The sequence below is a fragment of the Haplochromis burtoni genome, unplaced genomic scaffold (assembly GCF_018398535.1).
Source record: "Haplochromis burtoni strain Fernald_Lab_line unplaced genomic scaffold, NCSU_Asbu1 Contig_60, whole genome shotgun sequence".
NCBI lineage: Eukaryota > Metazoa > Chordata > Actinopteri > Cichliformes > Cichlidae > Haplochromis > Haplochromis burtoni.
The window spans coordinates 2,278,807-2,292,083 of record NW_024582421.1 but is presented as its reverse complement, the minus strand read 5'-3'; the positions used below and the strand labels follow the sequence as shown (position 1 = coordinate 2,292,083).

General features: G+C 40.8%; 1 protein-coding gene across 6 annotated transcripts; it reads left to right on the top strand.

Moving 5' to 3' along the window:
* The first annotated feature begins 4,872 nt into the window (after positions 1–4,872).
* Positions 4,873–13,233, top strand: LOC102301887 (ERBB receptor feedback inhibitor 1). Of its 6 annotated transcripts, none has more exons than XM_042221107.1 (5): positions 5,111–5,738; positions 9,233–9,312; positions 9,407–9,565; positions 10,002–10,087; positions 10,882–13,233. In XM_042221107.1, the coding sequence occupies exons 3-5, from the start codon at positions 9,519–9,521 to the stop codon at positions 11,877–11,879; spliced, it is 1,131 nt and encodes a 376-aa protein (XP_042077041.1). In that variant the 5' UTR covers positions 5,111–5,738; positions 9,233–9,312; positions 9,407–9,518; the 3' UTR covers positions 11,880–13,233. The 6 variants fall into 6 exon arrangements, with proteins under 6 accessions (XP_042077037.1, XP_042077041.1, XP_042077040.1 ...); XM_042221106.1 differs by having other exon boundaries at positions 9,233–9,333; XM_042221105.1 differs by having other exon boundaries at positions 9,192–9,312.
* The last annotated feature ends 44 nt before the right edge of the window (positions 13,234–13,277 follow it).

Here is a 13,277-nt window from a genome sequence, read left to right as displayed (position 1 = left end):
AGTGGCTCCAGCAGATCCCGGGAACAACATCGGAGATCTCTGTCCAGAAGAGCGCAGTCCTGGGAACAGCTAAGATACTGCGCAGGACCCTCAAGCTCCCAGTCTTTTGGTAGAGGACCCGAGCTTGAAGGATAAACCGCAGGGGCGTGCTGGGTAAAAGAGTAGATAGATAGATAGACAGATAGACAGATAGATAGATATAATAGTAGATAAAATAGCTCTCCAGTTGTTATCAGGAAATTGCATTCCATTAAGGAGCAAGGTGTCCTTAATTGTCCTCTCAACATAATAATGTCAACAACAGCATCCCAGCTCTGGGTCTTGCAACACATCCAAGATGACTAATCCTGAAGCATGTCCCACAGTCCATACTTCCAGTGGATCACGTTGTGTCGATGGCAGTTGTAAGACTAGTGTGGTAAGAAGGGTGTGTAGAGTAAACTCAAGAGATGACGACATGCTTGAATCACAGAAAAACTTTGACCTTGTGCCAGAAAGGGGATTACAGCAGCGCTGTGATGGGCACTCCTTCGAGCAAAGCCTCATTTTCCATTAGATGCAATCTGCTTTCTTTGAGCAGTTTGTGAATAAAGGAGTACAATTGTAGTTTTTTAAGAATGAAGCCTTTATTAGTACTATAACCTTTTCCTCTTCTCTTTTTCACAGTGACAATGATCACCTGGGAGGAGTTGTCTTCATGTCAAGATATTAGTCCCTCAAAGGAACAGGGTGGACGCACACAAACACACATAATGCCACATAGGCTGGCGACGTGCTTCTGGAGACGAGTTTGCAAACTGAGTCAGCAGCTGTATTTCTGAATGACTCAACCGGTCCACCACAGAGCCCTTTCATTTCTCAGAGCCCTGCCTTCAACCCTGCCTAACACACAGGCATGCACTGAATATGTTAAACACTAGTGCTGACCTCACTACAGCATCACTTCCTCCCAAATGACCAGGGTAAGTACTCAAATACCAAGGCGCAATATGGACTTAATTTCCAAGGAAGGAATTCATCTCAGTGATCAATATTAACAGACAGTTTGATGCTTTAAGGTAATTTCTTAAGGCTACATCTTTTGTTTTTCATTGCTGCTGGAAACTTTTTTTGGCATTAATGCTGTATACTGATGACATGTTGTGGCAAGTGAGGTGGTGAATTATCTGTAGAGCTAATAATCCTTTGATCCTCCAAGTCATTTACTGTATGAATCAGTCAAGTTGCCAGGAAGAGACTTGTACATCTGCTTTGACTTTTCCAAAATGCTGCTTGGAAGGCTGTTGTGGGCCGACGTTGTGTTTCATTCCTCTCAATTTAAAATGATAGCCATCTTGTGAACAAGGAAGTGGAGGAGGAAAGTTAAAAAAAAAGGGGGACTAATAAAATGTAAAACATGGTGCAGCCTGACTGTGACTCAACAGGAAATGATGGAGTGCGCGTAAGTAAGGTGAGAGAAGAAAAGGAGGAGGTCTGGAGTGGGAGGAGAGACACAGTGAGGAGGAGGGGAAAAAAAAGGAAAACTGCCTCAGGACTCCAAGTTAATTTTTGGGAAAAGAACAGACTATAAGAGAGCATACCATGCCTTTCTGGGGAAAACTGTGGGTTGTATACGTATATCATTTCTCAGCCTTGCTACTCAATAGAGCCATGACGTGGACAAACACACACACGCACACTCACTAAATAATCAGAACAACAATTTGACCAAATTTGACTAGTTTCCACCGTCCTCCTAAAGATGACCCGGGATGACGCAGTTGTGCAAAAAAGACTTCGACCTCAGAACAAGTTGCGAAAACTGTGCAAACATTCAAATATTGACAGCGCCTTCGTATCTCCTGTCTCTACCCAAAATGTCCTTGTTAGCTAATTTGCATTGATGCCTGCAAATGTTTTTTTCCACTCCAGCAAAAGTGTGATTTATCAAGAAAAGCTGCCACGGATGAGTTAAATAACGGTCAAAGATCAGTCCAAGGCACTCTCTGTATTCTTTTTATCTGGATTCTACACAGAGCCTCCTCCGGCCTTCTGTTCCCTTTTCTCATTTCAACTGAAGCTCTTAATGAACTGGAGATGGACTTCACAGGGCTGCGGAAGTCCTCCTGCTGGGTTTGCAGAGCCTCTGCCCACACTGAGGCCTGATGTAATGGGTAGAAAAGCTGGCCAGGCGTCCAGTTCAGTATCCTAGGAAAAGAATTGCTCTTCTTTCATGCTCAGATCTCTGCCATTCATTGAAACTGTCACCATGACATCTGATGTTGCCGCGTTTAAATCACTTTAACCCTTGGTCCCTTGGTGTACTTCCTCCATCAGTTTGCCTGCTTACTGTGCTTTGTTTTTCTCTGCTGGTACTCTGGGAAAAGCTACGCTGCTTCATTGTTTGTTTGTTCTGTGTTTTAAAGAAATCTGTGTTCATTTATGTGTGTTTGTGTGTCATTTCTCTCTCCATTAAGCTCCATTGTAGCTGGATTTTATTCACAGAAAATATCAGTTGCTATTATTATTTTTTTAAAAAGCACTTTAGCATCAGATTAGATTACACAGAAATCTTTGTGCACATCCAGATTTGTCCATTATTAAAAGGTAGCAGAGGCATGATTCTTCCATCTGTCCTCCTCTTCCTCCTGATGACTGTTGTTCCTTTGATAACTAAGCTAAGATGTGGTCAAAGGCTGTGGTGGTGAGCCCACACAGACATTTGAGGAGCCCAGCTCCCAACTTGTCAGATCTACCCGTAAAGCCATTAAATGAAACAAGGACTAGGTGTGGGGTGTGTGTTTCAAATCACACACAGCGTTGCACACAGCAGCACAACATTCAGGTCTTAATCACTGTCCGTCTACTTTGAAGTAAAGCATCAAACATAAATATTACAAATCAGGCTGAAGGAAGCAGTAGGTGGCAAGAGAGGGTTGCAATGCACTAAATATGAGAATTTCATAAGAATATCTTTCTGTTTTTTCTCAATTACAGCAACTCGAATCCAGAGTTGAATGACGACGCTCTTTCAGTTCTGGTGACCCATCGTTTACTCATCTCTGAACAATCTTGATTTTTAACCTCTTACACATATGGCAGCATCAAGTGGACATTGTTTTATGCAATCACATATTTAAAGTATACGGCTCATAAATATGGCCGCCATATGCGCCTGTAGTTATCACAACCTCTAACACAGATTCGCTGGAACAAGGAATGTGAAACCTAAACACAAGACACGTCAACCGCGACTTTGAAAACAGCAGCCCTGTAGCGGCGCTCTAATTGCTATTACATGTTTGTACACAGCTGGTTCCTCTATAAGAGAATTCCCTGTGTCACCGTGTCAGCACATCAACCTACACGAATGTATTTACCATAGAAAACATATGTTAACACCTACCTACTTCATTTCCTTTTCCAACTTGAGACACTGTTAAGCGCTGTGCTGCACACACACACTCATCGTTTTAGTTTTCTATTCTCAGACAGATGGGGAACTGATAGATCAGTTTAATATAACCATAAGTCTTGATGAGTTTTATTATGATCTTGTACTTTTTACTCATTCTTGCATCAGTCCACCTGGTATTCCTGCTCATTTTTTGCCAGTCTGCATTTGAGTCAGGCCAGCTCTCGAAGTCTGACATATATGTATGTTTGCAACATTAAAAATAAGCAGTCTTCTTTATCTTTTTTGATAAGGATGTTGGGAGGTGGAGTGCTGCAGATGTGGAAGGTGGGCTTCTGACTGCACTGACATCTGTGAGGGACGGAGGTCTCTCAGAGCAGGAAATGACTTGACCTCCCCTGTGGGAGACTGGCCCACCCTGGCAAAAACCCCCACAGCCCTGAGCATCCTGGGTCACCACAAGCGCCCACAGAGGACTGCAAAGCAAGAGCAGAGCTGCTGCTGCATGGCCATCTTTATGCAATTTATTAAAAGATGATTAGACTAAGATTTTGATTTTGAAGGGACAGCAGGTGGTATATTTAATTTCTATATAGTTTGGTATTGTTAGTCTTACAGTCTTAACTGTAACACAAAACGTGTACTTGGTTTATAGCTGAATGACAGTGGTGTGACTGGACATCTCTGTGTCACTTTGAAATTCCACATTGCACAATGTAAAGTTGATACATAACAGCTTATTTGTTGAAACTATGAGTATTCCTTTAAGCAAACAAGTTAACGTTAGTGGGAGAGGGATGGTTGATGATTGCAGCAATGTAAGCACATTACATGTGGCGTATTTATTTTATGGGTTTGTGATTTACAGTCAGTATATAGGTATAAGGCACTCCTTAATCCGCATATGACTGTATGTGGGCTTTATTGGAGTAGTACAAGCAGAGGAACTACTGAACAATGTGCACCAAGGGAAGAAAGAAAGGTTACAGGGTCACTTGGCTTACAATTTTACGACTTGGTTATACAGTGTACAATATTTGATGGGTCATTTTGCCTAAGGATTTATTTGTGCTGTCACTGCAGTAAAAAGATCAGATGGCAGTCTGGGGGAAGACTGTAAGCTCAGTGTGGTCTGGACCCTGTGGTGAAAACAAGAATAGCCTGCACTCACTTCCCTGTTATTTTCTGGTAAATGGCCTCTCATATTGTCCTTCTGCCTCTCTCAGCGTGGGTGAGGACAAACACAGGACAAACACACACACACAGTCAACTCTTTTGTGACATGCAGGCTTCAAAACAAGTCCTCATCCTTCATGTCTGGTCTGCCAATCTAGTGCTTGTAACTCTTTATCAGTCTTATGTTGTACACACGCCAATATCCACCCACACACTTTCTGACTCCCACACAAGTCAGGCCACAATTGCTTGAAATGCAATTTCCTGTACACGCATTACAGGGAACAAATAAAATAAAGGACATTTTTGCTTTTTGACCTGCTGAGGCATACTTAGTGTAGGGTAAACGATGTAATAAAATGGGAGGGGAAATGCTTAATAGATTTAAGCATAGATCCTTAAGCTCTACAGAGTCTTAGTTCCACTGACTGTAAGGAAATAGATTTTGTGAACGGTGTCCTGAAACCTGAAAGTTGCGCAGACAGGTTAACAACATCTTGTTAGATTCACACTGCAGTTGAGAGTTCAGGAAGGTGAGTAAAACCGTACAGAGGAGTATAGAGATGAAACGTAAGAGAAACGTGAATTACTGCTGATAGCATAATGCGCAAGTACAATTTCAATGTTATTCCTGGTCAAAGGGAGACGATTTGTATAGTTTAATTGAGAACAAATAATCATATTTTATAACATTATCATGTGTATGTAAAAATGTAATATGAAAAGTAATTTCAGATTATCAGTTACATTTAATAGAGTCAAAACTATGTTGGACAGAATTGGGTTCTAACTACATACTCAAAAAATACATTTAATTAAAATTTTAAAAATCAAATAGTAAAGTAAACTTAGTAAAGTATTCAGTGCATTTCCTAGTAGAGTGATGTAAAAAGAATTACAGGCATTTTTCCCCTTTAAGGCAGCCATGGGTGGAGTTACAGTAACGCGTTCTGGGTGTTGAATTCTTTTATAAGGAGATGTGGAAACCCGCGTCACTCTGACAAAATGAGTTTCACCTCCCAGTTTTGTTGACAGAGGAGGGTCGATGCACATGGGTCAGGGTTGACTGACAGACTGGATTTTAGCCTCACGAGTGTCATTTCTCGCTTGGGACTGAGGGCGATCGAACGAAACCAGCTGTACGTGACGGATAAGCAGCATTTGCATGGTGAGGCTCATCACGTTCTCATAAAAGTTGTTTGATGAACATTGGCTCTTTTTTGTTGCCTTTACCACGGGACGGTCAGATGCTGTGTTGTATGTGATGTGAATGTTACTCTGTTACTAAGTGTATACGAGTGTTTTCCACACTGGGACGTCACGAAAAAAAAGGAAAAGAGCCGGTCAGAAATCACTGAGGTCTGTTCTCTGAGTAGAGCCTGTATAGTTCAGATGTGTGTGGACAGCATTTTGTAAGCTGGACATTTGTGTGAGTAGACCAGCTAGAGGAAGTTATTTATCTAGTGGAACGCACTGTACTTCTGACTCAATGAGGGATTTCACTCGCGTCCGCCGAGGGAAGTCACGTCGAGGCGGGATAGGTCTTGGACTTACGGCACTTCCATTGTCACCCACTAGTAGGCGATAAAGAGTAAACCAGTAATCCTATGTCTGTCTGACGTTTTCGTATAATTTAAAGCGCAAAAATAAAATAAAATGAGGGAGTCAAAATTGGTTCACAACTATCATTCAAAAAGTGTAAAAAAAAAAAAAAAGTGACGTCAGTAATATAATGTAAAATAATTTACAGTAAAAAGCGCATGACCCAGAGTTAAACATAACTCGGTGTTATCAAGAATAGAGTGCGATAAAGGCCAATAACAGAAAGTGACAATAAGGGTTATGGAAATTAATTATAATAATAAAATAAACTATAAATATATAGTTTAATAGTTATGATGTGAAAATGTACTACATGCCGATGTGGCCCATGACCAGGTGGAGTTGTGCTTTTTTCAAACTATAAAAATGTGAAAATCTTCATTTCATGCACACTATCTAGACTTTAGTTTATTAGAAACAAAACATTTCGGACATGCAAGTAGACTATAAAGTCTACCTACCATCTTGTTACATATTAGATATGTAACAATATTAGATAGGTTGTTACATATATAATATTATGTAACAATATTAGATATGTAACAACAAAAGATTTTTAACACGTTTATTTAATTATTTTTTTTAAAATATTTTTTGTAAGTAAAAAGCAAGTACTAAAACTGCATTTTTTCAGTTAAATATCATCACAAACATCTTTTCATATGCCTCTTTTATTCCCCAGGTGAATGAAGTTAAACAGTGGAAATGTCAGGATCTAATGAACTGCACTAAACTGTCACATTTACAGCATGGCCTTCGCCTGGTGACCCATTAAAAATCAGTACACGCAGATAAACCTAAAGGTCTGGTTTGTTAGTGCAATGGAAAAAAAAATTTGAAAGCTGCAGTCACACATTGAACCTAGATTAGTTTGGTGAATAAACTTGTATTTGCGCTGCGGATCTTGTTGTTAAAACGGTTTCTCTCATTGAATCAAATGCTTTATTGTTTAGTTTTGTGGCGCGCAGTGTTGTAGTTAGTCCCACAGCTTAGCAGACCTAATTAGTGTGTATGTATGTGTGTGTAAGGTGCAAACTTCACGCCATCAGGATAATCAACTCGTGCTTAAAGAAGGCCTGGTCACTGAATGGTCTATTGCCTGAAAAAAAGTTGAGGTGGGGACTGCCAAGGACAACACACCAAGGACTCTGCATGTACTAAACAAACTGTTTTCTCCAGCCTCTGGCTTGTCCTTCCAACTGTGCCAACACACGCAGTCCCCCCCGCAGGGGACTTTTTGTGGCACAGACTCATACCTTGGCCGTGGCAGCTTGTCTCCATGGCGTATCTCTAGTCCTAACCTCATGGGAGAGTTTACTTGTATTTTCAGGCTTGCTTCGCTGTGCACCAAAGTGGTACAAAGGCCCATTCATGCCCGAGAGTGGCTCCATTCATGGACACTGAGTAATTGCCGGTAGAATTCATAATTAGTCTGTGTCTTCCATCTCCGAGGCTCACGGGTGGAAATGACGCCACAGTTGGTTGTTTTAGGGATAGCATTAATATTCAAATCCACGCTTGAGTCACTGTTTTGTTTGTAGTTGGGTTTCCTTTGCATGCTCTGCATTGTTTGCTTCCCACTTCGGCATTGGAGTTATCATGGACAGGAAACAAAGCAGGTCTTTGAAGCGAAAGATTGCAGTGATAGTAGAATGGAGACCTTGGGTTGCCCTCCAGGCAGTGTGGTGCTTTCATTTTAATGTGAAATGGGTCTTTTTATTTCATTGCATAAGCACAGTATGTGTCCGCCTTATTGTATTTTAATTCTAAATGTTGCTTTCAATGCAAGAAGAAGCACAAATATGTAAAGTACAATATATGGGGAGAACAAAGATTTAGAGGTATGTCATTGAGTCAATGCAGCTGGGTGCTTTGCTGCGTCACTGCTGGGAAGACACAGGGGCACCACTCAGTTTTAAACTCCTTCAGTTGTCTGATGGTCTGCTTAACCTGAGCTGCACATCTGACCGTAAGCCAAAACCGCAACAGCAAGGTTGACATCATCATCTATCATAAAAAAAAAAAAAACAGGATGACCTTCACCTTTGCCCTGATACAAGTGTCCATCGCCCTGGAATGATATCAGTTGCTGTGCATCATATCAGGAGAAACAGTCATCATCTTTATAGATATGTGCTAGTTGAGAATCTTAATCATCAGCATGGATGTCACGTACACTCTTTGTACTTATTTCATTGCTTTGCCTGTCTGCACAAAATTCTCTCTCACCTTAACCCCTTAAAATATTTTAACAGTAAGACATTTCCTAGTCATTCGCAGTGTGCCACTTTTTAAGTGCACTTTTGTTCTCAGCCAGTAGGCTAACAAGGTTAGGGCTTGTGACCCTGTCAGACTTAAACTAAATTTTCCTTCAAGTGCATCTATAATCGCGGTGCTTTGGGGCCGTCTCAGCGGTGGAGTTTGTCATCCAGCATCACAGGAATTCTGGACAATAAGCCCCTTTTGTGAGGGCAGATACTGGAGCGTTGCACAGAGACGAAGGAGGGTGCAGGAGTACTGTCGCCCTCCCACATCTGACCCAGAGGTTGTGTAATACCCTGCTCATCAGACAAATAGCTTTAAACTGGATACATATGGTGGCTGAGAGAGCAGGCTGAAGCAATTTTCTTGGCTTTTGTTGTTACTCGTTTCCTCAAGGCTCACCTAAAACATGCGGGGTATCGCAAGTTGTTTGTTTACTGCGTCTAGTGAAAAGTGGGATATGTTCAAAATGTAAACGTTTCTTTTGCCCTGCTTTCATAACCTTTTTGAGAATAGGAAAAAGCTATTGGATATAGTTGTGTAATGATACTTTTACTACACTGAAATGTGAATGATATGAATGTTTTTCACAATCCTGCAAATCTACATATTAAACATAAAGAATGTCATGAAATGTTACATCCTTTGAACTTTGTTATATGTTACTTATTCAATGTAAAATACTTTGCTTTATATACAATTTTCATGAAGTAGTTCATCTGTCTGTAATATATGCTGTATGCTTGTGTATGTGCAGTTATCTTGTATTGTTTGCTGCCTTTTGCCTTGCCTGGTAAGATAAGAACGTGCAGCTGAGTGTGATGGACGGTGATGAGATCCAGCTGTACCCTGCTTATGGGCATTTCACACCAGCAAAGGTGTGACCTGAATGATGTGATGTAAGCCAGATGTGAATGTAAAAGATAGCCAGATGAATCCCCTTGCACTCTAATGTCAGTGTTTCTTCAACAGCTTACCACTGGCTAGAATGAAGCTGTGATGGGTTTGACGGAGCTGACTTGTGTTGGAGCTTTAGATCGATATCAAACAGAGCTTCTTATAAGAACACGATCTCTTCTACATCATGGCCAGGAGTCAGAATAATTTGTGGAGACAGCATGACCTGAACAGGTACAATTAACACTACACAAGTCCTAATACTAATTTTTTTTAAAAAATGTAAATAATCTGTTATTATTATCTGTGAATCTGTGGCAGCTTTGCAAAATGTTGAGCATGTAAATCTGACCAGGAAAAAAAGAGAAATATAAGAGAAGGGATAAATGTTAGCATGAGCAACTACATGTAGTCATGCAGGATTATAATATATGTATATAGCAAGATAATATGAAACTAAATAATAGTGTCTGGCAATCATAGACACAGAGTCTGGCTCAGAAAAGAAATCCAGTAACTTGTTACTGTTTTATACTGCAAATAGAAAAAGGACAACTGAACATATGTCCTGTTAATGCATTTGTTAGGCTCGTCTTATAAAGACTGATTTGGAATGATTTACCATCGTGCACAGCTCTGTATGGATTTCTCAACCTGTCCTGCTTTGCAGAGTGCAGAGCTTTGGCCTGAGGGCTTACACAGAGCAAACCCTGAAGGAGCTTCAACAGCAACAGCAAATGGCCAACGAGTTTAACTGTGAGTCTTTTTCAGATATTAGTGTTACATGTATGAAGGAAACGGATTTAGCATGGATGCATGAACTTTATCAAAGCTCCTCTGCTTTGAATTCGTATGTATCAGGAACACTATCAGTATGTATCTGCTATTACTGTAAATTGTAGAAATTCTGGCAATTTTTTTTTCATTGTTTTGAAATTTTGAAAGGATGTGAAGAGTTATGTTTGTTAAATTAGGTGAAGTTATGCACTTTTTTTTATTAGAGAAAAAAAACAACCTTTAAACCTCATTTGTCTAGTAGAACAGTATTTAGACAGGATGCAAGTGAGTTTGCCATCACAGTACTAAGCTGTGTACCAGAGGAAAGAGATCGGGGTGTAGGAGGAGGGGAAGCTATCGCTCCCCAGTCACCAGCTGTTCCTGCAGTCTGGGGCACGTCGGATGTTTCCACAGAGAAGGTTATGGGAAGCTCAGTTAAGATTGTGGCCTGCCCTGCAGATAATGACGATTCCCGTGTTAATCAGGGTGTTGTGGCTGATGTTTGACGAAGAAGGCGATAGGTTAAGCTGGTGTTTTCAGGATGTTTTTACTCCCGTTTCCTGTACAGTATCTTCAGTAAGTACGTTTTTATAAGGCGGTTGGGCAGCAAGTTGTTTTCCATGTTTCTTCCTCTGAGTGTTGTTTCTGCACTGGAGGAGACAACAGCGATAGCAAAGCCTTACATAACAATTTGCTTTCTCAGTATAAAAGCAAACGTAGCATTTTGTGCGTTTTAACACATTTCCTTTTTTTGCCCCTTTTTCTCTCCGCAGCCAACCCCTCTCTCTCCCAGCCTCCATTTTTTTCTGATTCCTACCACCTAGCATCAGACAACATGCTGCTGCCCATTGAGGGAGACCAGGTGGTTCCTTCTTCCCAGAGACAGGCAGTGTTCGGGGTTGATCAGAGGGAGGCCAAACCCTTGCCACCTCTGCCAGACCCCGAGGAGCTTATGTCAGATGAAGCAGCTGATAGTGAGGTTGAGTTCTTTACCAGTGACCGACGACCCCTGTTGCCCAAGAGCTGCCCTAAGCCTATCTGCAGGAACAGCAGCAAAGACTTTGGCCAAGTAAATTATGCCTACCAAGAGAGTTCATTGAGGGCTGGAGATGCTGGCGTTGGATCCATGGCATTCTCTTGGCCAAGCAGAGAGGACCGGCCAACATTTGGAGGAGGCAGGTTTGCGGCCGACATTTGGTGCCTTGGTCACCAGACAGATGAAAACCAGCCTGTGGTGTCGGAAGCTGAGGATACCTTTGGAGCCAAACGGCCAGACCAGAACCTATTACCTAGAATCCAATTTTTTGGCTCGGGTCCTTCTACCCAACCACACGCCAGCACCTCATCATGGTCCACTGACAGGCCACAAATCCCTCCTCGTATCCCCATCCCACCAAAATCAAAGACTGGGACCGATGAAGACAAACCTCCCAAAATCCCTCCTAGGGTGCCTTTAGTCCCACCCTGTCCACCACGCACCCCAAGCCCTAAAAGTCTTCCAATTTATATCAATGGAGTGATGCCTGCCACTCAGAGTTTTGCTGCTAACCCCAAATATGTCAGCAAGGCGTTGCTGAGACAGATGACAGGTGAGCCACCTGCAACCCAGTTTTCTCCCTGCATTGTTCCGATTTTGAAGGATGGCAGAAAGGCCAGCGGGACACACTACATCCTGCTGCCGCCGGGCCGACCGCCAAACACAGAGAGAAGAGAAAGACTCCTGAGTGAACCTGCTAAGACAGGGAACAGCAGCTTCTGGCAGAAAAGGTAGAAATCATCTCACCATGTCTGAAACTAGACGAGTACAAAACGGTGACTGACGTTATTAATCACTCTGTGATACACAACTGTACAGTGTGCGATAATATCTGCTCACATGTGTAACGTATTGGTATTTTCATTGACTGACATGTGTTTGGTGTAATATCCACGAGGTTTTTTTGACTGAACGTTTTACCAATCAGTATTTTAGAGACGTCTCTTCTACTTCGACCACAACGACAATACACAAGAATATAGTATTTTCACAAATAGAGAACAAATATTTATTTTCTATCACCATTTGTCAGTTTTTGATAACTAAGATACTGCCGTTTCCTTACTAAAAAAAAAAAAAGTATGATCACTTATAAATTTTTAAAGTCTGACAGTCGTATGCTCATACCACTAAAAACAGCCTTAGCTATGCAACATATACCTTACAAGAGAGCACGTCTTTATAAATGTACAAGCTGGGCTTGTGCCAAACTGTTCCACGTCTGTAATTTTTTATCACAATGCTGCTTGAAAAATATAATGTGTTGATAGATTTGATGTTTTTCCAAATAATTAAAGTACTATTTGAATATTTTAGCATCTTTTCAGGTAAACTTAATAAAGTGCTCCATTAAAAAATACCAGATTATAAAGAGTTAGCCAAGTGCAAGTCTAAAGATTCTTGACAAATTTTATAGTAAATTTGCAAATGAACATGGTAGGTCACCCCCCCCCACACACACACACACACACACACACAGTCGATGCAGCTAATATTGGGTGTTTGCGCTTTTGAATTAGCTTATGATTTCAGTATCACAAAGCTGATTGAGATAAGATAGCCTTATCACTCCCAAAGTTTAGAAATTTACATCAAACTACATTAACTACAGAAAATTCAGCATCTGCATTTAAAGTGTCAATTTGTTCATTTTAATCAGTGTGTATTTAAAGCTAGATTCTAATTCATTTTCATTAGAAACTTTGTTGAAAACCTGCAGTCACACTTATGTTCACAGGTCTTTAAACATATGAAGAGCAAGTCAGAAGTTTTTACTTGTTGCATTTGTAAATAGAGCTGAAAAATTGTCATTAGCTGATCCTCATGAAATTTTTTAATGATGTAAATCTGATGTTGTGTATACTTTTTTTTTTTTTTTTTACTGTGTGGGCATGGAAGTCATGTTACGTTTACACTGCTGAGGTGCAGGCCCACATTTACCTTTGTTACACCAACCTCTATGAAGTTCTCATGAAGGTTCTGTATCAGACTTGGCCCATTCAAAGGCTGTTTGTAAGTTCATAATTCTGTGTCAATTGTAAAAATTGTCTTTAATCTATTTATAGAAATAAATAACTTATTCATTCTAGGATTGCCTCATTCTCCACACTCAAGCTATGATATAGAGAGCTT